The sequence below is a fragment of the Nerophis ophidion genome, linkage group LG03 (genome assembly GCF_033978795.1).
Source record: "Nerophis ophidion isolate RoL-2023_Sa linkage group LG03, RoL_Noph_v1.0, whole genome shotgun sequence".
NCBI classification, from domain to species: Eukaryota; Metazoa; Chordata; class Actinopteri; order Syngnathiformes; family Syngnathidae; genus Nerophis; species Nerophis ophidion.
The window spans coordinates 62,073,961-62,101,221 of record NC_084613.1 but is presented as its reverse complement, the minus strand read 5'-3'; the positions used below and the strand labels follow the sequence as shown (position 1 = coordinate 62,101,221).

The window sequence follows — 27,261 nt, the reverse complement described above, 5'->3', positions numbered from 1 at the left end:
GGAAATCAAATCGCTATGTGGTTGGTTACTGCGGACGTTATCTCCTTATGTTGTTCACTATTTTTTTCATACGGTGTTGATGTGGAATTGGTTGCCTCTGCATTTTGTTGGTGTGGCACCGAATGGAGATGTTGACTTGCGGAGTAATCACTCTTCATTCTCTCACTGGTGACTTTTCAAATGATGCTACATATTAGCAGTAATGCTACTTTTTGTAGCAATGCTTTTGCCCCACACTTGACAAATTACGGTTGTATGTTCGACATATTTCCACTTGAAGCCAAACCACCGCCAGACGATGGACCCCCTGCTGTTTTTTGGGGGGAATTAATTATTCCTTCATGTTACCAGATTTGCACTTTCTTTCTCTCGTATTACCACTCACACCACAGCTAACATCACCCATGCTGCTACCTCTCTGCTCCGCGAGGGCGTATATGTGTGTGACGTATGTACGAAGGTGCACTTGTAGGGTATCTGCAGGTTTCAGCAAGTCAAATTTAAGGGTTTTTAAGACCTTTTTAATGCCACCTTGAATTAAATCTAAGACCGAAAAAAATAATAAAAAATCTATAAATATAAGCAATGGTTGGGGATCCCACTGTACTACAACCTCAATGACAATCAGTCAAGTTTACTTTTTGTATGTTTATTAATAAACAAACTGATAAGCACCACTCTGCCAAACAGCTTATCAAAAATCTTGAGAGATCCAAAAACTTTGACATCCAAAACAAACAAACCAACACCAATGCCAGTAAAAACATAATAACCGAGGTGAGGGTAAAAATAAATTACATTTGGTCAATAATAGTGCAAAACAGTATTATAACATCAACAACAAAACACTGAACACACACTCAAATGAGCCTCAGTTGAGCTTCAGCTGGCTGTTCTCATTCACGAGTTCTGCCTCTATTTTTTTCAGCTCACTAATTTTTTCTTTCTATCTCTTGAAGAGATACAAAGAAAAAACGAGTGAGCTGAAATCACTCACTTTTACTCAAAGACGTGCTGTAACTTTTACTCAAAGACGTGCCCCGAAAAAAAAAAAAAAAAAAATGGCCCGACAATTTAAGACCCTTGAGTACTGAGTTTAAGACCATTTTAGGAATTTCTAATAAATGTAATACTTTTTAAGGCCTTAATTTTAGATACATGAATTTAAGACTTTTTAAGGATCCGCGGATACCATGACTTGATGTCTGTGAGAAGGAGAGACAAGAAAGAGTGGGAAGAGCCTGTAGTGTAATGCCAGCAGCTAAAAGCAACTGGGTAAGAACGTATACGCCAATATCATGATATAGTTATTTTCTATATCGCACAGAGACAAACCCGCGATATATCGAGTATATCGATATATCGCCCAGCCCTAATTGTCAGTGTGCTAGAAATAGTTTGTTTTCTATGTAACGATACTAAATTGCAGAATATGTGTTATATATTATAAATGTCAGCTGCTTTTTCAACATTGCAAAACCCCACAGGTAATAGCATTAAAAACATTTTTCCAATGGCACAAAATGCCTGTAGTACATGCAAAAACCTCATTTCATATGGCAGTATGCACCAGTTATCAATCAGAAAAACTGTGTTACACAGTAACGGTGTTATATAATAATGGTGTTACATAATACTGGCGTTACTAACACTGTTAGTATTTTTTAATAAGGGGTGATCTAATTAATTGCTATTTTGTACTTTACAATGCCTTTTGATGTAACGCGGCACACGACTTTTGATGCAAACAAGACAACTTTAGAATCCCAGCGAGTTCACTACAGGAAGTAGCTCTCTACTCGTGCAAGGTATTGTAATCATTTTGCAATAGCCCGTTAATGGACGAGGAGTTGACGCACGTTCAATCTCTTAATTCACTATCAGTAAAAGAAATATAATATTCCACAGGTGCAGGAGTCAACAATCTCCTTCCAATCCGCAGAATACCAATGCTGGGTTAAAACAGCCAATGAGCACACCCTCCTTGAAGTCACACTTGACTTTCCAACAGACACCACCTTTTGAAGGCACACAATCTTGCACTCTTCTCTCATTAAACCTCTCAACTGCATGCACCAGATACATGAAAGCGGTGTAGCTCGGTTGGTAGAGCGTCCGTGCCAGCAACTTGAGAGTTCTATGTTTGATCCCCGCTATAAAGCGCTATATAAATATAGTTAACTTTAAAAAAATATATAAAAAAATTACGCATTAATTACTTTCCCTTGTAATTAATTAAATAATTAATGTGTATCCCGAAAGGGAATAAGCGGTAGAAAATGGATGCATGGATGGATGTTAGTACTTCAATTACATTTTTGGAAAAGTAACAAACTAATTACTTTTTAAAACTATTTTCCTAACACTGCTTATAGTACACACAATTGTAAACACAATTGAATGTTATAGTTTGCACACACTGTTTAGCGCGTGGTATTCGGATCTTAGTAGGTCAGTCCCTTGGTCTTTCTGGTAAAATATATAAACAGACAAAGAGAGCAGTTTTTTTTTAAGGCTGGATCATTGTTTGTTGCTGCCTGAACAAGTTTGGACCTTTTTGTGCACTTCCTAGCTGCACTTGCTCTCATTAAATGTATTTTTACTGGCAGTTTGCCTCAGCATATTGGGGCCACGCTTTAAACTTGGCATGGGCCAACCTGACAAATAGTTTGACAATAGATTATAGAACTCAAAATGTTATATAACAAGAAACTTAAACATGATAGCACATTTTTATTAAGCTTACAAATTTGGAATATGCTAGTGTTGTTTAATCAAATGTTGTATTAAATTCACTGTATTTAATATTTTTTGGACAAAATACAGTTATGTTTGTCCTCAAAATTATACAGACAATACCCTATAATGACAATGTGAAAGTTTTTTAAAAAATGTTTGCAAATGTATTTCAAATAAAATATCACAGGTAAACCCGCGACACCAAAGGGAATAAGCGATAGAAAATGGATGGATGGATGGATCAAATGTACATGAGTATTCACAGCCTTTTCTCAATATGTTGTTGATGCACCTATAGCAGCAATTACAGACTCAAGTCTTTTTGAATAAGATGCCACAAGCTTGGCACACCTATCTTTGGCCAGTTTCACACATTCTTCTTTACTACACCTCTCAAGCTCTAACAGGTTGGATGAGAAGCATGAGTTTTCAACCAGGATGTCTCTGTATGCTGCAGCATTCATCTTTCCCTCTATCTTGACTATTCTCCCAGTTCCTGCCGCTGAAAAACATCCCCACAGCATGATGCTGGCACCACCGTGATTTACTGCAGGGATGGTATTGGCCTGGTGATGAGCGATGCCTGGTTTCCTCCAGACATGATGCCTGGAATTCACGACAAAGAGTTTAATCTTTGTCTCATCAGACCAGAGAATTTTGCTTCTAATATTCTGAGAGTCTTGAAGGTGCATTTTGACAAACCATTTTTCTGAGAAATGGCTTCCGTCTGGCTCCTACACCATACAGGCCTGATTGGTGATTTGGTGTAAAGATGGTTGTCCTTCTAGAAGGTTCTCCTCTCGCCAAAGAGGAATGCTGTACTTCTGTCAGAGTGATCATCGGGTTCTTGGTCACCTCTCTGACTATACGAAAATGAATGCAGCAAGGTATAGACACTTCCTGGATTAAAACCAATACTTCCAATCCTATCTGATAGAGCTTTTGACATGCTGCAAAGAGGAATGGGCAAAACTGCCCAAAGATATTCAAAAGGACTTGATGCTGTAATTTTTGCCAAAGCTGCTTCAACAAAGTACTGAGCAAAGGCTGTGAAGACTTATGAACATGTGATTTTGTTTTTGTTTTTGTTTTTAATACATTTGGAAACAGAAATAAAAAAAACTTTTCACAATGTAATTATAGGGTATAATGTGTAACATTTTGAGGACAAAAATGGATTCAACCAATTTTGGAATAAGGCTGTAACATAACAGAATGCTGAAAAAGTGAAGCGCTTTGAATACATTCCAGATGCACGGTATTGTGGCTAGTTCACAATAACTAAAGAAAAGCAAAAACTACTATTAGATCCCATTTAAATCATTTGGGTTTTGCCCGCAAAGCCTTTATGTATCCAGCGACTTACTCTCTGAGTTTGCAAATAAATAGATATGATCAAAATAGTATCAATCTCACTGCGATTCCCGAACCATTTTGAGAGTTATTGAGGAAGCCAGTCACTTGATCCCTTCCTTATCAACAACAGTCCTAATCAAGCAGATTTTGTGAGAGTCAACAACTGTTACTTATGGAAAAATAATGATCCAGAACATTATATTTTTGAGCCTGAACACAAAGAGGATGAGCAATACGTTTTAGAAGCCGATTGCTAAACGGCTGTTCAATCAATCTAAAAATCAATCAATCAATCAATCAATGTTTATTTATATAGCCCTAAATCACAAGTGCCTCAAAGGGGCTGCACAAACCACGACATCCTCGGTAGGGCCCACATAAGGGCAAGGAAAAACTCACCCCAGTGGGACGTCAACAATGATGACAATGAGAAACCTTGGAGAGGACCGCATATGTGTACACATCCCCCCCTCCCTAGGGGACCGAAAGCAATGGATGTCGAGCAGATCTAACATGATATTGTGAAAGTCCAATCCATAGTGGATCATTTTTGTTAGGTACTAAACATACAGATTAACCATAATAAACCATAATAAAACAAAAACTTACTGTAATACTGGGATGGCGACCGATGGGAACCTCACATAATTCAGTTCAGATGAAGGTTCAATCCTCAAAAAAGGTAATAAAAAAAAAATTCCTGCACGAAGCATGTTTTGGGATCTTTTTCACCATCTCGGGGACGTAAAAGTCGATTAGCCTGCCGTACCATGGCCACATTTCTTTATTACCAGGTGAGATGCATTAATTATTATCTAGAATTTACTTTTAGGAGGTTTGAGACGAAGCAGGGGCAGCCGTCGGCTCAGTGTGTCAACAATAGCAGCGTAAGCTAACATTAGCTCACTGTGTTCACAATGTGATCACAATTCACTCAGTATGCTTCTAAAAAAAGTATGTCTGCGTTGGCGCTTATAATAACAATATCACTTGTACAACTTTTTCTTTTCGATCTATGAATGTACAACTGTTTGTTTGCTTTGTTGACCATTGACCGAAGAACAATAAACTTGAAACTTATATTTGGTTCATTTTCAGGTCACGACATGTAAATGGAGTATTGTTGGCCCTCTTTGGATGTTTTTAGAGAAGGTATAATGAGCGCAACAGTGAACCCTCGATCTGTTGACTCCATTGTTGGCTATATTTATTTACAATTTTGAATGCATAAAAAGGCCAAGAATATGTGTTCTTGCCTTACATAAGATTGTGAATGACAAACACCACATCTCGTTCCAATTTTTGCGTATTTCCAGGAAGACTGATCTGATGCTACGGTTGCAGTGCAGAAACGTTACTCCGGCGATGTCAATCTCTGAAAATAGCCGAATATTCAAAATGGCTGACTGAATTTGTGGCATTTTGTGATGTTTAGACAGTATTTTCACATACTTTGCGGATTGTAAATACAATTGGATATGCTGTATTGGATACAATGAAACACAAATAAGCATAAAAAATCAACTTGTTTACCGATTCTCATACTTGCTAACCCTCCTGATTTTCCCGGGAGACTCCCGAATTTCAGTGCCCCTCCCAAAAATCTGCCGGGGCAACCATTCTCCCGATTTCCAACAATATTGGGAGCATGCCTTAAATGCACTGCCTTTAGCGTCTTCTCTCACCTGAAACCTTCACCCCTGAACAGCCGCATACTGTCCAGGCGTCCGCTTTTCCTCCATATAAACATCCTGCCAGCCCAGTCACATAATATTGTAGCGCTGGACGGGTTTAACAATGGTCTTTACTTGAAGATGTCAAGAAATGCTGACACTTTGTATGACCTTTTAACTGATTTAATGATAATGTTAATTTAAAGTGCGCACGCACGCGTGAATGCCATGCATACTTGGTCAAAAGCCATACAGGTCACACTGAGTGTGGCCATAACACTGTTACTAATATGCGCCACACTGTCAACCAACACCAAACAAAAATGACAAACACATTTTGGGAGAATATCCGCACCGTAACACAACATAAACACAACAGAACAAATACCCAGAACCCCTTGCACCACTAACTTTTCCGGAATGCTACAATAACACCTACGGCTTTTGGAGCTCAGTGCACAAATGCACACACAACAAGGAGACGAAGCAAAAGAACCAAAAAGAGACATGGCGACGACGAGAAAGAAGAAGAAATACGCTTGCAAGTTCCAAAATGATTGGAAAAAAGACTTTAATTTCATCCAGGAGAGCTCGAACGGGAAGGGGTATGCTGCCTGCACCTCAACCCCAGCCCCGCAACCACGCCCCCAACACCCCCATCTTGCGAATTCAGAGGTCTTAAGGTTGGCAAGTATGCTGATTCTACTGGTACTTTAAGTGTTGTTTGGATACTTTTGAACACATTTTAAAGAATTTAATTGTAAATTATGGTGGAAAATAAGTATTTGGTCAACCATTCAAAGCTCTCAGTGATGGAATGAGGTTTTGGCACAAAATCTAAAGATACATGGCCCCATTCATTCTTTCCTTAATTAGGATCAATTGTCCTGTCCCCTTAACAGAAAAACAGCCTCAAAGCATGATGTTTCCACCCCCATGGTTCACAGTAGGTATGGTGTTCTTGGGATGCAAGTCAGTATTCTTCTTCCTCCAAACGTGACGAGTTGAGTTTATACCAAAAAGATCTATTTTGGTTTCATCTGACCACATGACATTCTCCCAATCCTCTGCTGTATCATCCATGTATCCATTTTGGTATAAACTCAACTCGTTGTGTTTGGAGGAAGAAGAATACTGAGTTGCATCCCAAGAACACCATACCTACTGTGAAGCATGGGGGTGGAAACATCATGCTTTGGGGCTGTTTTTCTGCTAAGGGGACGGGATGATTGATCCGTGTTAAGGAAAGAATGAATGGGCCCATTTATCGTGAGATTTTGAGCCAAAACCTCGTTCCATCAATGAGAGCTTTGAATGGTTGACCAAATACTTATTTTCCACCATAATTTACAAATAAATTCTTTAAAATTCCTACAATGTGAATTCCTGGATTTTTTTTCACATTCTGTCTCTCCCAGTTGAAGTGTACCTATGATGAAAATTACAGACCTCTGTCATCATTTTAAGTGGGGGAACTTGCACAATCGGTGGCTGACTAAATACTTTTTTGCCCCACTGTAACTGCAAGGAAAATAAGTGTTGTATGTTTGCCCCTTCAAAAACAATGCGTTTTAAAACAAGCTCAAAAGCAACCTTGATAAAGTACAGCCACAAACAACAAAATTGAGTGAAGAAAATCAACACTGCAGACAAGACTGTGACAATATGAGTGAATTTGAAAGTGTAGACCTCAAGTGTTCCTCCCAGCTGCTCTGTTCTTAATGATCAGAATGTCAAAAGGTCCTTAAAGTCCACAGCTTTTACTCCACACCACTGCCAGCTCATGCTTTGGCCGAGTAGGCGACCAAGCGCTTTCATCTGCAACATACAAAAGACTCACAGCCAGCCACTTAAGAGTTGGATCAAGCGCTATGCAGTGTAAAGAAAAAAGAGAAAGAAGGGGAGTTGTGAGATACAGTAAGAGACTCCATTTACAAATGAGCCGCGCACATGTAATGGAGATTTCTGCAGCACTGGAAATAGTTGAACTTAATAGCTTAACTCCGACAATATGCATGATTATGGCGCACGTTTAAGTGTTCCTCAGTAACACGTAGGGCAATTACTGGATTAGTGTTGACCAGAGGTGCTGAGAGCTGCACAAAGTATTCCCATAAACAAGCCCACTTCCTGTAAATGGTCGTGATTGAACAAAGCTGGTGACGGCCTCCTCACGCCAACATGACCACCGGACGCATCAAAGACTTATACAAGGGAAATTTAAATAAAAGAGGATGTTAGTATGGGTCGCAGAATTATTAAGGAATATTATGGATGTCCCAATCAACATTTTTGGGCTCCAATCATGATCCATTTTTTGTCCCCAGATCTGATTTTGAGTCCTGATCCCATACTGTCATGACCCTCTTTGACAGTTTAGGACTCACTTTTATCTTCCTCTGCTTGGTGTTATTTCTGGTCCAGCACTTTTGATTTCTTGTTTCCGCTTCTTGCTTCCTGCCCCTTCATCTCAGGCCTAAGCACTGCCTCAATCACCTGTCCCTGGTTGCCAATCAGGACAAGGCTGGATCATTTTTTGTTGCTACCTGAACATGTGCAGACATTTTGGTGCACTCATTACTGCAGCTAGGAAGTCCGCAAAATGTAAGTAATTGTCTCTGCATCCTGGGGTCACGCTTCAAGCTTAGTTGTGCCAACCTGACCAAAGCTTTGACAATAGATCAGGTATCCTCCAACTGCGGTACCTCGCTCCATCTAGTGGGACGCCAAAGAATCACTTGATTTAGATACAGTGTTTTATTGTCCTATATTCAAACACAGTTAGTATGTGTCCATGCACTAAATTACTCCGATTTCTCAAATAGTTCGGATCTAAATAAGCCTCCTACAACCTACGGAAACACCTTAATCAGACCGTGTTAGGTTCTTGAAAAGTTGGACTCACACCTGGATTATGCGATTGAAAACCAGATCTCTCCAGGGTGGTGTGTCCTGCCATAGGGGACCCCTTGTATCTCGCATGCGTTAGTCTCAATGTGCGGGTTACAACCCGGAAGCAGACACCATTCATTAAAAACACAGCGAAAGTTGTAATTAAGAGGAGAATGTTCATTTGCTTCACAAATTAAATAAGCAGAACATTTTGAAGTGCATCGATGGGAGAAAAAACGGAGATACATTTAAGAAGGTAGCTGAAGAAATGTAAAGTTCAGACTCTACAACAAAATGCAAATGAGATAAACGAGAATAAAGAAGGTGTATTAAAGGCGAATAATAAAGTGTACACAAGTTTGTTCACGCTGAATTTGTGCACACCAAACTAATTAACAAAAAGTCTGCATTGCACACAAATGGCAAGCTTGTACAGAACAATAGCAACCATTGTCTGGAACAGTATCGGCACAAACAATCTTTTCGTTTGGATTTAAGACTTTTTTCCATCAATTCGCAGAGTCTTCTGAATGAAATCCGAGACATTCGACAGAGTTGTTTCCATGATTCTCCCTTCAAAAAAAAAAAAAAATCTCCCACCGGTCTTTTTTTGCTTCGGACCTGCAGCCGCTCCGATACATTCTTTGTAGCAGTGTCTTGTTTGTAGCGCAATCTAAGATAATTTCTAGATGGTGTCTGCTATGTAACATCAGCGCAGCCATTAGAGCAGATCTAGGCAAATTAAGGGCCGAAGGCCGCATCCGTTGAGCTTTTCAATCTGGCCCGCCGGACATTCCCAAATAATTGTTTTAGATGTTTAAGATGGAAAGTGTAGCTGCCATTATGATGTGCAGTGATGTTTTCTAATGACCGGAAGTCTTCAACGATACTAAGTCTTTCAATGCTTGGGATCTGCATCATATAGTAGGTACTATGGTCATCTAATTAGTTACTATGGTCATCTAATTACTTACTATGGTCACTATGAGATATCTCAGATTGTAGGTGGGGTTTTTTTCACTATGTTTGTTCCATTTTGGTTGTGTTTCGGTTGATTGTAAAATATGTTGTCAATATTCAGTGTGTTATCATTCATGGTTAAAGGCCTATTGAAACCCACTACCATGAAGTCTGATAGTTTATATATCAACGATGAAATATTAACATCGCAACACATGCCAATACGGCCGGTTTAGTTTACTAAATTACAATTTTTAATTTCCCGCGGAGTTTCTTGTTGAAAATGTCGCGGAATGATGACGCGTGCGCGTGACGTCTCGGGTTGGAGGGGACATATTAGCCCAGCACCACTTGCGGCTAAAAGTCGTCTCTTTTCATCGCAGAATTACACAGTAATTTGGACATCTGTGTTGCTGAATCTTTTGCAATTTGTTCAATTAATAATGGAGACTATAAAGAACAATGCTGTTGGTGAAAAGCGGTGGATTGCAGCTGTCTTTAGCAACCGAGACACAGCCTGTGTTTCTTTGTTTGTTGTGAAGCTTTAACACAGAGCGGTCAAGCGAACATGTTTTCTACGTCAACCAGCATGTTTTTGGATGGGAAAATTGTGATATTAAGTCGGCTCCTACCGGAGACTTTAGTGGATTATGGAACTTCTTCCTGCAGCTCAAAAAGGCAGCTGTTATCTTGGCTCCTCCATCGGCTTCACCGCAGCCATCCGACTGTCAGGTATGACTTTACAATCTCACTAAAACACTATTAAAACAATAAACAGATAAGGGATCTTCCAGAATTATCCTAGTAAATGTGTCTAATTACATCTGAAACGGTCCCACTGCCGCCGCCTGGAGCCGTCGCTTTTTTTTTTTTTGTGCTTCACTCTAACTTTCCTTATCCACAAATCTTTCATCCTCGCTCAAATTAATGGGGAAATTGTCGCTTTCTCGGTCCGAATAGCTCTTGCTGCTGGAGGCTCCCATTATAAACAATGTGAGGATGTGAGGAGCCCTACAACCAGTGACGTCACGCGCACATCGTCTGCTACTTCCGGTAAAGGCAAGGCTTTTTTATTAGCAACCAAAAGTTGCGAACTTTATCGTCGATGTTCTCTACTAAATCCTTCCAGCAAAAATATTGCAATATCGCAAAATGATCAAGTATGACACATAGAATGGACCTGCTATCCCCGTTTAAATAAGAAAATCTCATTTCAGTAGGCCTTTAATATTGTAAATCCCACATTCTTTATTTTCATGTACATTCTGGGTGTCTCATTCAGTAAAAAAAAATTCAAATTCCATTCCGTTTTTTTAGGCGATCTTTCATAACATTTTTAGCTTTCAATCATTATTGTGAGGTGTTGTATTAGTGTTCCTAAAAATAAATATACCGGCCCCCAGACACTTTTTTATCTAAATCTGGCCCCCGGAGTAAAATAATTGCCCAGGCCTGCATTAGAGACATAAGATTTTGTAATCCGTGCCAATATTACAGCTACAGCACAATTGCAAAAGCCACAACCAATACAAACATCACAATAATAATATAAAGCCACAACATAACTTTAAGCCACAAAAGACGCAACTGACACAACGGAAGTGACAGCAGAGAACAGATACAAATAAGATGTGAATACATTGGCCGTTAATTGTTGTTTACTTGCTTGTTTGCAGCCATAATTCATTTATACCTAATTCCCTTACAAGAACAGGGGGTTAGCACTTAGAGCAGTGGGTAGTGCTTGTGCCTCGCAAGACCTGAGTTTGAGTCCCAAGCTCGGGGTCTTTTTGTGTGGAGCTTGCATGTTCTCCCCATGACTAGTGCATAGGTTCCCACCGGGTACTCCGGCTTCCTCCCACCTCCAAAGACATGCACCTGGGGATAGGTTGATTGGCAACACTAAATGGTCCCTAGTGAGAGTGTGAATGTTGTCTATCTGTGTTGGCCCTGCGATGAGTTGGCGACTTGTCCGGGGTGTACACCGCCTTCCGCCCGAGTGTAGAACCTCCCGTGACCCCGAAAGGGTCACGGGGGGTTCTACAAAGGGTCAGACTGATACATAACACAGGACCCCGAGAACACACTAATGGATTATTTATAAAAACATTCGATTTAAAACTACCAGATCTCATCCAACTCAAGACTGCCCAAATGATTTATAAAGCAAGTAAACATTTACTTCCAACAGGGTTACAGAGAAGATTTTTACAAAGAGAAGGGAATTATAATTTAAGAGGAGAACTACTTTTTAAGATCCAATATTGTAGAACAACGCAGAAACGAATGAGTATAACAATAGCAGGGGTTAAAATAGGGAACTGTTTAAAGGATGAAATAAAACACAGCACCAACATAAACCAGTTTAAAAAGCTTTTTAAATCATTTACCATTAGTAAATATAAGAAAGAAGAGCAAACATTGTTTTAGAAAGACAATAATATATAATATGTATATAAATACAATTTATGATTTCATAATTATACATATAGGTTATATTAAAATGTATATATTACCACTTTATATGGAATTTAAATGAATTGTGTATATATATAATATATATATATATATATATATATATATATATATATATATATATGTGTGTGTGTATATATATATATATAAGTGTACAAATGTATATGTTTGATTTAAATGTTAAACTGTGTATATGAGACGTGTGCTACATATATGTTGCTTATATATTGTTTAAAAAAAAAAAGTAATATAAGTGAAGCATGTTTTAGATTTTATATATTTTGAACCTTGTTCTTGTTGTGATGGGGTAGGTTTATATAAGCGTTGCTTCAACCTACACCCTTTCGGCTCAATCATTGCACAAATGAGTGTTTTTTTTGTTTTGTTTTTCTTTTCTTGTTGTTGTTCTTTGATTTATGTGAAGATTGCCGAAAGGAACAAGCAGTAGAAAATGGATGGATGGATGTGTGGAAATAACAGGAATATAGGGAACTTCACCCGCAGTGTCCAGTATACAGTTTATATTTCCCAGTCACAACGCATGATTTTTTTTTCTAAAAAGTTACTTAATCGATTTCAAGTCACTGATTCTTTTCAAATCGAATTGTTCTAAAAAAAAATTTAATCGGCCCTAATTTGTATCGGCAACAACTGAATCGAATCATTGTTCAAATGAAACGACAAACACACTTATTTAAAATACAGGAATCAGCAATTATTAACAAAAAAATTCCGTTACAGTCAGCCTGCCGTATATGTTTTTACTGTATACTGTATACATAGCCTCAGATGAAGTATGAGGCTGTATTTACAGCTCAGGATGGATCACTCCGGATAATGTAGAGGCATGAGCAGCAAACATAATGCTGGGAAATTTTGGCACAAAGCAATGCTCATGTGCACTGACTGCAGTAAACAATTATGGACACTTGCACTTCTTTGCCACTCTGTGACTAAATGCAATGAGACAAGCTGCCGTGCACACGCATAACATGTTTGGATGCAAAGTTTGCAGTGCCACTATAGAAGGGGAAGCCACATGTGTAGATCAGCACAGTGTTGTTCAACCTTTTCTCAGCCAAGGAACATTTCTTCTAATTGAAAAAAATCTGAGGCACACCACCAGCAGAAAACATAAATAAAATGAATACATTGACAATAAAAAGTCGTTCTCGCAATTGTTGGATATAAAATCAAACCATAACCAAGCATGCATCACTATAGGTCTTGTCTCAAAGTAGGTGTACTGCCAAGATCTGTCACAACTCGATGTAGCTTATTTGGAGTTTTTTGGTGTTTTTCTGTGTAGTGTTTTAGTTCTTGTCTTGCGCTCCCATTTTGGTGGCTTTTCCTGTTCTGTTGGTATTTTCCTGTAGCAGTTTCATGTCTTCCTTGAATGCTATTCCCCGCTCCTGCTTTGTTTTCGCAATCAAGACTATTTAAGTCGTGCGGACGCTTTCCTTCTTCGTAGGGACATTGTTGATTGTCAATGTCATGTACGGATGTACTTTGTGGACGCCATCTGCTCCACACGCTGTAAGTCTTTGCGGTCGTCCAGCATTCTGTTTTTGTTTACTTTGCAGCCAGTTCAGTTTTTAGTTTTGTTTTTCTTCACTCGCCTTTTGTTTATTTTTGGTTTAAGTGTTAGATACCTTTTTACCTACACGCTGCCTCCTGCATATTGTGATCACGACAAACCATGTAAACGACATCTACAAAGCAATTAGCTACCTGCTGCCACCTACTGATATGGAAGAGTATTACATGGTTACTCTGCCGAGCTCTAGACTGCAAAGACGCTCAACAAGGGCACATTTGGGCATTATAATTACTGGTTTGCAAAAAATATTTTTAACCCAATTGAGTGAAATGACAATCTCAGATGGTACACCAGACTGTATCTCACGGTACACTAGTGCAGTGGTTCTCAACCTTTTTTCAGTGATTTTTTTTTTAATTCAAGTACTCCCTAATCAGAGCAAAGCATTTTTGGTTGATAAAATGAGATAAAGAAGTAAAATACAGAACTTTTTCATCAGTTTCTGATTTATTAAATTAAAATATTGCTCATTTGTAGTGGCCTTTATTGAACTATTTGTAAAAAATATATAAAAATAACTGAAAAACTTGTTTAAAAAAATAAACAAGTGATTCAATTATAAATAAAGATTTCTACACATAGAAGTAATCATCAACTTAAAAGTGCCCTCTTTGGGGATTGTAATAGATATCCATCTATATTCTAAAAATGTCTTCACAAAAAAAGAAATCTTTAACATCAATATTTATGGAACAAATACACAAAAAATTCTAGCTGTCAACACTGAATATTGCTTTGATGCATTTCTTTTCACAGTTTATGAACTTACATTCATATTTTGTTAAAATATTATTCAATAAACCTATTTATAAAGGATTTTTGAATTGTTGCTAAAAAAATCTCACGTACCCCTTGGCATACATTCATGTACCCCCATTTGAGAACCACTGCACTAGTGAGCCGCGGCACGGTGGTTGAAAAACACCGGATTAGCACACTTGTAACTGTTACACTGATTAAGAGAGCTGTTCAAAAACAAGTGCCTGCATTTGGAATTGTTCGAAGAGCAAAATGAGCAGCAGCCCCTCACTACAACTCGCTCAGGGAATATCATGTTGTATCTATAGCTATCTCTAATCAAGGGAGTAAAATATTGCATGGTTCATTTTGAAGTGTTGCTGTCCTCTTCAAATGTATATTCATGTCAAATCGTCTCAAGTTTGCCCCAAGTTGATTCGGTTCCGTTATTTTTACACAATCAAACACTTTTCTAATGAAAATAACCAATTACAAAGCAAGAAATGCATTCACCCAACTGACCTCCAGACGATTAAAGTTTGATAAAAGTCACTTACTTATTAGAATTGCGAGTGGCAGAAAAATGCGCGTTTCCACGACGTCCATGGTTCTAGTGTCTCTCCCGCCAAGCCTCCGCGGGAATTGTTATGGCGCCTTTAGATCCTCATGTAGCGAATGAGACGCACACACGCGGCCCCGGGAGACGCAGTGTTTCGCGCCGGCTGGTTGGCTGCTTGCTCGTTTGCACAAGCTGCGCACTCGGCGATGTGTGAGTGATGCTGATGCGGGTGTGGTGACGTCATCGGTAACGTCTACGTCCCCCTGTGTTTTGGCGCTTCAGCCTCCCTCGTGACGTTCGGGTTTCCCACTTTAAAGTCTTGTTTGCCGGTCAACATGTTCTGCGGGTGCATGTCGCTTTAAAAGGTCATATGAGGGAAAAGTTTGAAAAAACTATTTTAGGATGAAACATCATGAAACATCCATCCATCCATTTCCTACCGCTTGTTCTCTTTGGGGTGGCGGGGGGCCCATCTCAGCTGCAATCGGGCGGAAGGCGGTATACACCCTGGACCAGGGGTCGGCAACCTTTACCACTCAAAGAGCCATTTTGACCCGTTTCATATAATGAGGAAGACAATGGGAGCCGCAACTGTTCTCGTTAATATCTGCTGGTGGTCACCCAGATGACAAGAAGAAGGGCTTGCTATAAAGCCATTGCCTTAAACACCTTCTACGACTTGTACAAACTGCTTAACAGTCCACCAACATGTTGTGAGAGGCTTCCGCAGATGCACGCACACGACTGGAAGGCATACTTGGCGGTTTAGCTCGGTTGGTAGAGTGGCCGTGCCAGCAACATGAGGGTTGCAGGTTCGATTCCAGCTTCTGCCAACCTAGTCACTGCCGTTGTGTCCTTGGGCAAGACACTTTACCCACCTGCTTCCACAATGGTTTGAATGTAACTTAGATATTGGGTTTCACTATGTAAAGCGCTTTGAGTCACTTGAGAAAAAGCGCTATATGAATTTAATTCACTTCACTTCACACACAGAGTACACTGACGGTTGGGATATAAACAACTTTAACACTCCTACTAATATGCGCCACATTGTGAACCCACACAAAAGAAGAATGACAAACACATTTCGGGAGAAAATCCTCACAGTAACACAACATAAACGCAACACAACAAATACCCAGAATCCTTTGCATCCATGACAAATCCTGACTATGTTATACACCCCGCCCATCTCAACCACACAGGGAGGGAGGGGAGGGTTTGGTGCTCGCGAGAGGCATTGAATTCCGGAATCTCCCCGCAACAATCTGGGGGGTCGGCGATAGTGCAGCTGGGTTGCCAAAGAGCTGCATGCGGCTCCGGAGCCGCGGGTTGCCGACCCCTGCCCTGGACAAACATTTAAGATGTATTTTATAATTATTATAATAATGGAAAAATCCCTTTTTGATGATATAACAGCATACATTATTCTTTAAAAACTGTACGTCAATCAAAACTTTGTTAATATAAAGTCGCACTTTTCCTACACAGCCCAGTTGCAACATAAAAAGCTTTACATCCTTTTTAAAAGAGGAAAAAAAGACTAACAGATTAATGGATGACTTTCTTTAAAAGTGTAAGGCAAGGTGACATGCAGATACTTAAAGGCCTACTGAAACCCACTACTACCGACCACGCAGTCTGATAGTTTATATATCAATGATGAAATATTAACATTGCAACACATGCCAAAACAGCCTTTTTAGTTTACTAAATTGCAATTTTAAATTTCCCGCGAAGTGTCCTGTTGAAAACGTCGCGGAATGCTGACGTGTACGCGTGTCGTCACGGACTGTTAGGAAATATTAGCGCTGCGCACACACACACCTAAAAGTCGTCTGCTTTAACCGCATAATTACACAATATTTTGGACATCTGTGTTGCTGAATCTTTTGCAATTTGTTCAATTAATATTGGAGAAGTCAAAGTAGAAAGATGGAGTTGGGAAGCTTTAGCCTTTAGCCACACAAACACACGGTGATTCCTTGTTTAAAATTCCCGGAGGTGAAACTTTACTATAAATCAGAGCTGTCAAGCGAACATGGATCCCGACCACTTGTCAACCAGCAGTTTTCGGTGAGAAAATTGTGGTAAAAAGTCGCCACTTACCGGAGATCAGCTGAGCTTGCGCCGTCCGTACAGCTGCCGTCGACTTCCATCAGACACTGGCCTCAAGACACCCGTGGATGCACCCTTCCAACTATCAGGTACTATTAAACTCACTAAAACACTAGCAACACAATAGAAAGATAAGGGATTTCCCAGAATTATCCTAGTGAATGTGTCTAAAAACATCTGAATCCGTCCCAATGCAATCGCAATTTTTTTTTTTTTTCTACTTGATTTATTTTGTTTATTTTTTTTTGTAGTCCGTCGCTATCAATATCCTCATACACAAATCTTTCATCCTCGCTCAAATTAATGGGGAAATTGTCGTTTTTTTCGGTCCGGATAGCTCTTTTTGTTGGATGCTTCCATTAAAAACAATTTGAGGATGTGAGGAGCCCTCCACGGGTAACGTCATCGTCTGCGACTTCCGGTAAAGGCAGCGCTTTTCTGTTAGCGACCATAAGTTAAGAACTTTATCGTGGATGTTCTCTACTAAATCCTTTCAGCAAAAATATGGCAATATCACGAAAGGATCAAGTATGACACATAGAATGGACCTGCTATCCCCGTTTAAATAAGAAAATCTAATTTCAGTAGGCCTTTAAGCATTTATTTTTGATAACCGAATAAAAAGCTTAGAACATCTTGTTGCATGAAAATGATCAATCAATCAATGTTTATTTATATAGCCCTAAATCACAAGTGCCTCAAAGGGCTGCACAAGCCACAACGACATCTGCGGTACAGAGCCCACATAAGGGTAAGGAAAAACTCACCCAGTGGGACGTCGGTGAAATTAAAGTTTAGAAACGTACAGTCGTGGTCAAAAATTTTACATACACTTGTGAAGAACATAATGTCATGGCTGTCTTGAGTTTCCAATAATTTCTACAGCTCTTATTTTTTTGTCACAGAGTTATGGGAGCACATACTTGTTGGTCAGAAAAATACATTCAGGAAGTTTGGTTCCTTTAGGAATTTATTGTGGGTCAAAAGTATACATACAGCAATGTTAATATTTGGTTACATGTCCCATGGCAAGTTTCACTGCAATAAGGCGCTTTTGGTAGCTATCCAGAAGCTTCTGGTTGAATTTATGAACACTTCTTTTGACAAAATTGGTGCAATTCAGCTGCATTTGTTGGTTTTCTGACATGGGGATTGTTTCTTCATCATTGTCCACACATTTAAGTCAATATTTTGGAAAGGCCGTTCTAAAACCTTATTTCTAGCCTGATAGACTGTCCGCCCTAAGATCGGTAGGTCGTGAGTTCAAACCCCAGCCGAGTCATACCAAAGACTATAAAAATGGGACCCATTACCTCCCTGCTTGGCACTCAGCATCAATGGTTGGAATTAGGGGTTAAAGGCCTACTGAAATGAGATTTTCTGTCACGTTTGTAAATCTGATTTCATGTTTGATCATGTTTTGTTTTGTGTTCTGGACTCTTGTTCTGTTTTTTCACTTCCTGGTTTGTTTTTGTTACCATGACAACTCATTGCTTTTCACCTTGCCCTCCTAGTCACGCCCATGCCCTCAGTCCCGCACCTGTTCCTAATTATTCACAGCCCCTATTTAAGTCAATTTCTTTCTGTCCATCAGCCTGGGAACATCAACTTTCATTACCGGTGCCGTTCTAACTTTCATTGTTATCTACGACCTTGCTGCTCATGGTCCATGCCCACGATCACCTGCCACGCACCTTGCTATTCTTGCCTCACGTTTTTGTTGTCACAGTAAGTGTTTTGTTTTAGTTGTTTATAGTCCTGCCATCGTGCTGTTTCTGTTCTTAGTTCATTCATGCCAATCGAGCAAGTGTTTTTGTTTCCTGTTTATATTTTGTAGCCAAGTTTTATACCTCCTTGTGAGCGCCCTTAGTTTGTTTATTTTTGTATTTAGAATTCCAAATAAAACATCATGTACCTGAATTCACGCCTGGCTCGTCCTGTAATCCCGCTGCGTCGAAGGAGCACACACAATCCATGTCCAAGCTTGACATTTTCTTATTCAAACGGGGATAGCAGGTCCATTCTATCTGTCATACTTGATCATTTCGCAATATTGCCATATTTTTGCTGAAAAGATTTAGTAGAGACTATCGACAAAGTTCGCAGCTTTTGGTCGCTAAGAGAAAAGCGCTGTCTTTACCGGAAGTCGCAGACGATGACATCACCCGTTGATGGCTCCTCACATCCTCACATTGACAATTGCCTCTTTAATTTGAGCGAGGATGAAAGATTTGTGTTTGAGGATATTGATAGCGACGAACTAGAAAAAAATAAAAATAAAATAAAATCAAGTTAAAAAAAAAATGCGATTGCACTGGGGCAGATTCAGATGTTTTTAGACACATTTACTAGGATAATTCTGGGAAATCCCTTATCTTTCTATTGTTTTGCTAGTGTTTTAGTGAGTTTAATAGTACCTGATAGTCGGAAGGGTGTATCCACGGGTGTCTTGAGGCCAGTGTGTGATGGAAGTCGACGGCAGCTGTACGGACAGCACAAGTTCAGCTGATCTCCGGTAAGTGGAGACTTTTTACCACAATTTTCTCACCGAAAACTGCTGGTTGACATTCGGTCGGGCTCCATGTTCGCGTTACCGCTCTGATCCAGGGTAAAATGTCACCTCCGGGAATTTTAAACAAGGAATCACCGTGTGTTTGTGTGGCTAAAGGCTAAAGTTTCCCAACTCCATCTTTCTACTGTGACTTCTCCTTTATTAATTGAACAAATTGCAAAAGATTCAGCAACACAGATGTCCAAAATACTGTGTAATTATGCGGTTAAAGCAGATGACTTTTAGCTGTGTGTGTGCGCAGCGCTAATATTTCCTAACAGTCCTTGACGTCACGTGTACACGTCAGCATTCCGCGACGTTTTCAACAGGACACTTCGTGGGAAATTTAAAATTGCAATTTAGTAAACTAAAAAGGCCGTATTGGCATGTGTTGCAATGTTAATATTTCATCATTGATATATAAACTATCAGACTGCGTGGTCAGTAGTAGTGGGTTTCAGTAGGCCTTTAATCCACCAAAATGATTGCCGAATGCTCCCCGCACCTCTCAGGAGGTGGAATAAGGGGATGGTTTAAAACGCAGAGAGTAATTTCACCACACCTAGTGTGTGTGTGACTAAAAGGAAAAAAGAAGAAGAAGAATTTAGCCATTCCTTTACCACTTTTGACGTGTGTTTGGGGTCATTGTCCTGTTGGAACACCCAACTGTGCCCAAGACACAACCTCAGGGCTGATGATTTCAGGTTTTCTTGGAGAATTTCGAAGGTAATCCTCCTTTTTCATTGTCCCATTTACTTTTTGTAAAGCACCAGTTCCATTGGCAGCAAAACAGGCCCGCGCTTAAGACAGCCATGGAATTATGTCCATCACAAGTGTATGTAAACTTTTGACCACGACTGTAATTGCAGGCAGCACATTTTTCTGCCATAGTTGAAAGAAAAAATACATTGATTCTGATTTAGCTATAAAGTGCTTTATGTTTCCAGCTTTTTGCAGGCCAAATAAATGTTATGTTGGATCACGTAAAATAAAGTGGCAGGCTGAAACGATGAGGCAGCCACCTAAAATAATGTACTAGACCAGTGGTTCTCAACCTTTTTTCAGTGATGTACCGCCTGTGAACATTTTTTTAATTCAAGTACCCCCTAATCAGAGCAAAGCATTTTTGGTTGAAAAAAGAGATAAAGAAGTAAAATACAGCACTATGTCATCAGTTTCTGATTAATTAAATTGTATAAGAGTGCAAAATATTGCTCAGTTGTAGTGGTTTTTTCTTGGACTATTTGGGGGAAAAAAAGATATAAAAATAACTAAAAACTTGTTAGAAAATAAACAAGTGATTCAATTATAAATAAAGATTTCTACACATAGAAGTAATCATCAACTTAAAGTGCCCTCTTTGGGGATTGTAATAGAGATCCATCTGGATTCATGAACTTAATTCTAAACATTTCTTCACAAAAAAGAAATCTTTAACATCAATATTTATGGAACATGTCCACAAAAAAATGTAGCTGTCAACACTGAATATTGCATTGTTGTATTTCTTTTCACAGTTTATGAACTTATATACTGAGGTAAAGTCTAAGTTCATTGTGTTCTTCATTGTGTTTTGGAAACTGCACATTTTTTTCCTCAGAATTTTTCACTAACTTGAAGTGTTTTGACAAAACGATTATTTGTGATATGTACGTTTTCAGAATGTGCTTGTTCTTTTTTGGCAAAAAAACAAAAAAACAATCTGAAGTTGTTGTAGTTGTATTTTTAAGTTATTATGCCATGATTTTAACTGTCTGGCCCACCAGCATTTTCTTCCATGCGGCCGCTGAGCTAAAATGAGTTTGGAACCCCTGATTTAAACATATATTCATATTTTGTTGAAGTATTATTCAATAAATATATTTATAAATGATTTTTGAATTGTCGCTATTTTTGGAATATTTTTTTTTTTATATCTCACTACCCCCATTTGAGAACCACTGTACTAGACAACCTAACATGTCGTGTTGCGCCACATAAAATAATGTGGCTGACTACATGAAATGACATGGCCATGTAAAATATTGTGGTTGGCCATGACAAAATAATGTTGCAGACTATTTAATATGACATGGCGGGCCATTTTAAATATTGTGGCAGATAGCATGAAATGATGTGTGGGGGCTACTTTTAAATAATGTGGTAGATTATTTAAAATGATGTGGTGTACTACAAAAAAGTGACATGGCGAGCCACATTAAATAATATGGCAAACTACATAAAATAATATTGCGCGCCACTTAAAATAATGTGGTGGATAACATATACTGATGCCGCGGCCCACACAAAAAATGTGGTGGATAACATGAAATGACGTGGCGGGCCACATTTAAATGAACTTGGCAGACTACATGAAATATTTTGGCAGACCACATAAAATATTGTGGCAGATAACGTAAAATAAACGGCAGACTACATGAAATGATATGGCCACGTAAAACAATGTGTCAGATTAAATAAAATAATATGGCGAGCCACATAAAATAATGTAGCAGACTAAATAAAATGATGTGTCGGGCCACGGTATAATGTGGCAGACCATACTAAATGAGGTGGTGGGCGACAATGAAATTATGTGGCAGGCTGCATAAAATGATGCGGCAGACCTTATAAAAGGACATTGAAGGCCTACTGAAACCCACTACTACCCACCACGCAGTCTGATAGTTTATATATCAATGATGAAATATAAACATTGCAACACATGCCAATACGGCCTTTTTAGTTTACTAAATTACAATTTTAAATTTCCCGGGAGTTTCGTTCTGGAAACGTCGTGTAATGATGACGTGTACGCAAGACGTTACGGGTTTTTAGGAAGTATGAGCACTGCGCACACACACAGCTAAATGTCGTCTGCTTTAACGGCATAATCACACAGTATTTTGGAGATCTGTGTTGCTGAATCTTTTGCAATTTGTTCAATTAATATTGGAGAAGTCACAGTAGAAAGATGGAGTTGGGAAGCTTTAGCCTTTAGCCACACAAACACACGGTGATTCCTTGTTTAAAATTCCTGGAGGTGAAACTTTACTATGGATCAGAGCGCGGTCAAGAGAACATGAATCAAGACGGAATGTCAACCATCAGGTTTCGGTGAGAAAATTGTGGTTAAAAAGTCAGTTCTTACCGGAGAAAAGCTGAGCTTGTGCCGTCCATAGCTGCCGTCGACTCCCCTGAGACACTGTGCGTCAACACACCTCCGACTATCAGGTAATATTAAACTCACTAAAACACTAGCAACACAATGGAAAGATAAGGGATTTCCCAGAATGATCCTATTAAATGTGTCTAAAAACATCGGAATCCATCCCGATCGCGTTTTTATTTTTTTTTCTAGTCCGTCGCTATCAATATCCTCAAACACAAATCTTTCATCCTCGCTCAAATTAATGGGGAAATTATCGTTTTCTCTGTCCGAATAGCACTTTTTGTTGGAGGCTCCCATTATAAACAATGTGAATATGTGAGGAGCCCCCACACTTGCGACGTCATCGTCTGCGACTTCCGGTAGAGGGAGGGCTTTTGTCTTAGCACCGAAACTTGCGAACTTTATCGTGGATGTTCTCTGCTAAATCCTTTCAGCAAAAATATGGCAATATCGCGAAATGATCAAGTATGACACATAGAATGGACCTGCTATCCCCGTTTGAATAAGAAAATCTCATTTCAGTAGGCCTTTAAATGGCGGTCCCCCACATCTACGGTCCCTTCCAAGGTTTCTCATTGTCATCCTGTTGGGTTGAGTTTTTTCCTGCCCTGATTTGGGATGTGAGCCGAGGATGTCGTTGTGGCTTGTGCAGCCCTTTGAGACACTTGGGATTAAGGGCTATATGAATAAGCTTTAATTGATTGATTGAACACATAAAGAATAACAGTCCAAATAATCACAATAAATAAAACAGAAAACAAGAGAATAACAATGTCTAAGTGTTTTTAAAATTTGCTATGAACTGTTCAAGGATTTAATATTTGCAAAAACAAATTGTTTTTACAACTCGGTGTGAGCTGCAGAATGTTGGTTCACAGATTTCTCATGACCGCTCATTTTTTCCCCGAATTTCTGTTTTATTTTCAGCCGAGCACGCTTATTTTTAATTTTCCTGAAGGTACTCTCCTGAAGGAATCAATAAAGTACTATCTATCTATCTATTTTCCCCCCCTCTTTCTGTATCTCTCCACCACTTCTCCAGTATGAGAGTGGGCTCCTTCGCTTGTCCCTGGTTACCCAATCATAATGCTTTTTATACCAGCGGTGTCCTTTGGACTTGGCTGGATCATTTTGACTTTTGTGCTTTGATTTTTGCTTTTTGCTTTGCATCTTGTCATGCTGCAGAGTTTTCCGTATGCTTCCTGTGTGGTTGTATTTTTTCAGCGCTTCCCTGATGCACCTTGTCTTCGCCTTCTGTCTCTGCATCCTGGGGTTCCACAGACCATAACACATACCTCTTCTTAGTTGATGCATCAAAGCGGATGATGAAAATTCCCCAAAACAATGTAAGTAGGTTTTCAAAGGAAATGGATGGATGAATAAGTGTGAGCCACCTGGAATTTAATTTATTTGTGCAATCCAGCCAAACTACGATTCATCCCTAATTGTTTTGTGTCTTGTCTATTATGACCCAGTGGAATTAAAATGTTTGTCAAATAGAAGAATGCTCTTCATCCTCTCAGCTCCCCACTTTAGCGGCCCTCTGAGGAATACTTTTGTTTCATTTGGATGTGAGTCAGACAAGCTTGCGATCATACAGAATGTCCTCTTCAAAGTAGTCGAATACCATCATGAACGTGCTGCTTAATTATACATGCGCTTGCGTCTGTAGCGGGGGATGATAAGTAGATGCAATAAAAAAGGACGTATTCAGGTAAACCCCTCGAGATTTGCCATGATCTCGTTTTACAAAAGTGTCACGCAAAAGTAGCAAGACAACTCAGCGGCAGTGACAAGAAATGTCAATTATCGATTGACTTAAAATCAAATGGTGCCAAATTTCTATACTTTTGTAGCATGTGGCGTTCGGCCGGCTCAAGAACTTGGCATGGAAACAAGTAGCGCTCGGAGTGTACTCAGTCGGACTGGCTCTAGGTAATGTAGCAATATTCCATGCCCACAAAGCAAGTATGCCTGATAGAAAACACTCCAATATAGAGTAATGCTCTACTTTTCAGAATACGGTAGCTCGATGCTAATTTAAATTGGATTTTCCGTAGACATGCTACTGATTAGCGTTAGCAATTTTGCGGTTTCATCTCCCTCCAAATTTGGCAACGAAAACTACACCAAAGCATGTTTCAATCAGAAGAGCTGTTGCGTAATAAGTACTATACTTACAATACAAACACTTTTTAGGGCACAACAAGACTACTTTTTAGCTAGGCAACACACCGTAGCTTAAGCCCTCCTGTCAACGCTTGGAATAGCAACTGCATGCAAAGTCTACCACTGTATATAATACTTGCAAATGAGAGTCCAACGTGTAAGGAATAAAGATATATCAACTGGACAGCACAGTTATGATAATCAGCTCACTAAATTTAAATTTAAACAAATTAATTTGTATTATCTAAACAAATTAACATCATTAACAGATGAACACACACATAAGTACAGAAAATAGGTACTGTCTTGAGTTCCAGGTACTGGGAATTGGTACCGTAGCGATGCATCTGCGAAATGTATTGAAACGTTTATTAGTAGATTGCACAGTACAGTACATATTCTGTACAATTGACCACTAAATTGTAACACCCGAATAAGTTTTTCAACCTGTTTAAGTCGGGGTCCACGTTATTCAATTCATGGAATGTACCCAATCCTTATGGTGACTTAAACAGGAAATTTATATTTCTATTAGCTCTCGTTTCCATATCCTCACCAAATCATATTAAAATCTTCCTTGGTCTACGCCCATCCTTAATAATTTTACATTTTTATCATAATCCTGTTAATTGTGTACTGTCCAATTTGCTGTTTATTGATTGCTGTAAAAAATATATTTATAATACGGTATATGTTTTAATGGGTCATTTATATGCAGCATGTTACTCCGGCCTCCTCCCACTTCCAAAGACATGCACCTGGGGATAGGTTGATTGGCAACACTAAATTGGGCCTAGTGTGTGAATGTGAGTGTGAATATTGTCTATCCGTGTTGGCCCTGCGATGAGGTGGCGACTTGTCCAGGGTGTACCCCGCCTTCCGCCCGATTGTAGCTGAGATAGGCGCCAGCGCCCCCCGCGACCCCGAAAGGGAATAAACGGTAGAAAATGGATGGATGGATGGATGTTCATAACGCCTGTCATAACCACGCAAACTACGATATTGGACAGCAACATCCAATGTTTTAATATTGTACTGTGAGGGATAACAATGCCATACACTATATTGGTTTACCAATATTTAGTAAGAGGGCTGATTTCAATATTATGATGATGGCTGCTGTGTCAGAAAAAGTCAAAGTAAAAGAATATTAAAATAAAATACCATTTGAAATGCCATCCATTTTCTACCGGTTATTCCCTTTCGGGGTTGCGGGGGGCGCTGGCGCCTATCTCAGCTACAATCGGGCGGAAGGCGGGGTACACCCTGGACAAGTCGCCACCTCATCGCAGGACCAACACAGATAGACAGACAACATTCACACACTAGGGCCAATTTAGTGTTGCCAATCAACCTATCCCCAGGTGCATGTCTTTGGAGGTGGGAGGAAGCTGGAGTACCCGGAGGGAACCCACGCATTCACGGGGAGAACATGCAAACTCCACACAGAAAGATCCCGAGCCTGGATTTGAACCCAGGACTGCAAGACCTTCGTATTGTGAGGCAGACGCACTAACCCCTCTGCCACCGTGAAGCCCCACTTGAAATGCCCTGAGCACAAATGTTAATGCTTTATCTGCCAATTGTCACAGTTATTTGGTGTTGACGAACCCTAAGATGCAGAGATGGAGGCAGGCATGGTATATGAAAACATGATTTAATTAAAACTACACAAGAACAAACAAAAAGCACACACGTGGGCGGAATAACAAACCAAGAGATTTAGCACTGGAAGCTAGAAAACAAAAAGGAACTTTAGCATGGAAGCTAGTGGATAGCAAACAGAAACACTGGAAATAACTAATGGCTAACAAGAACAGCTTACCGCTACGACAACCAGGACAAAATGTAGCATGACAGGTAATAGCTGAAAAGAATCACATCGACACAACAAGAGCAACGTATGGCAACGACAAGTCCAAATGACGATACAATGATCCAGCCCTGACTGACGGAACAAAGCAGGTAAAATAGGAGCTGGCTGATTGACATCAGGTGTGACCAGATGCCAATCAGCCGCAGCTGAGTGAAAACAGAACACAGGGAGACAAACAGGATGCTGAACCAAAATAAGAGCACTAGACAGGAACTAAGGACAGGAAATACTAAACACACAGAGGAGAAACTAAAGCAAACAAACTGTCAGTGGCAACTCTGACACCAATAAAGTACGACATTAGTTACTTAAGGAAAAGTGGCGCTCACATACTTAACGGCTTTAAAATATCTGTAAAAAAAATTACGAATGGAGAACAAAGATGGGATTTTTAGGCTGTTCAA

The 27,261-nt window shown here is 39.5% G+C and overlaps 1 protein-coding gene across 2 annotated transcripts in view; it reads right to left on the bottom strand.

Annotated features, from left to right (window-relative positions):
- Positions 1–15,289, bottom strand: part of ltk (leukocyte receptor tyrosine kinase) — a 138,850-nt gene extending 123,561 nt beyond the window's left edge. For both annotated transcript variants that reach the window (XM_061895830.1, XM_061895831.1), the window contains exon 1: positions 14,991–15,289. In XM_061895830.1, the coding sequence (XP_061751814.1) occupies positions 14,991–15,039 (49 nt within the window). In that variant the 5' untranslated portion in view covers positions 15,040–15,289. The remainder of the gene's footprint in view (positions 1–14,990) is intronic.
- Positions 15,290–27,261: the final 11,972 nt, after the last annotated feature.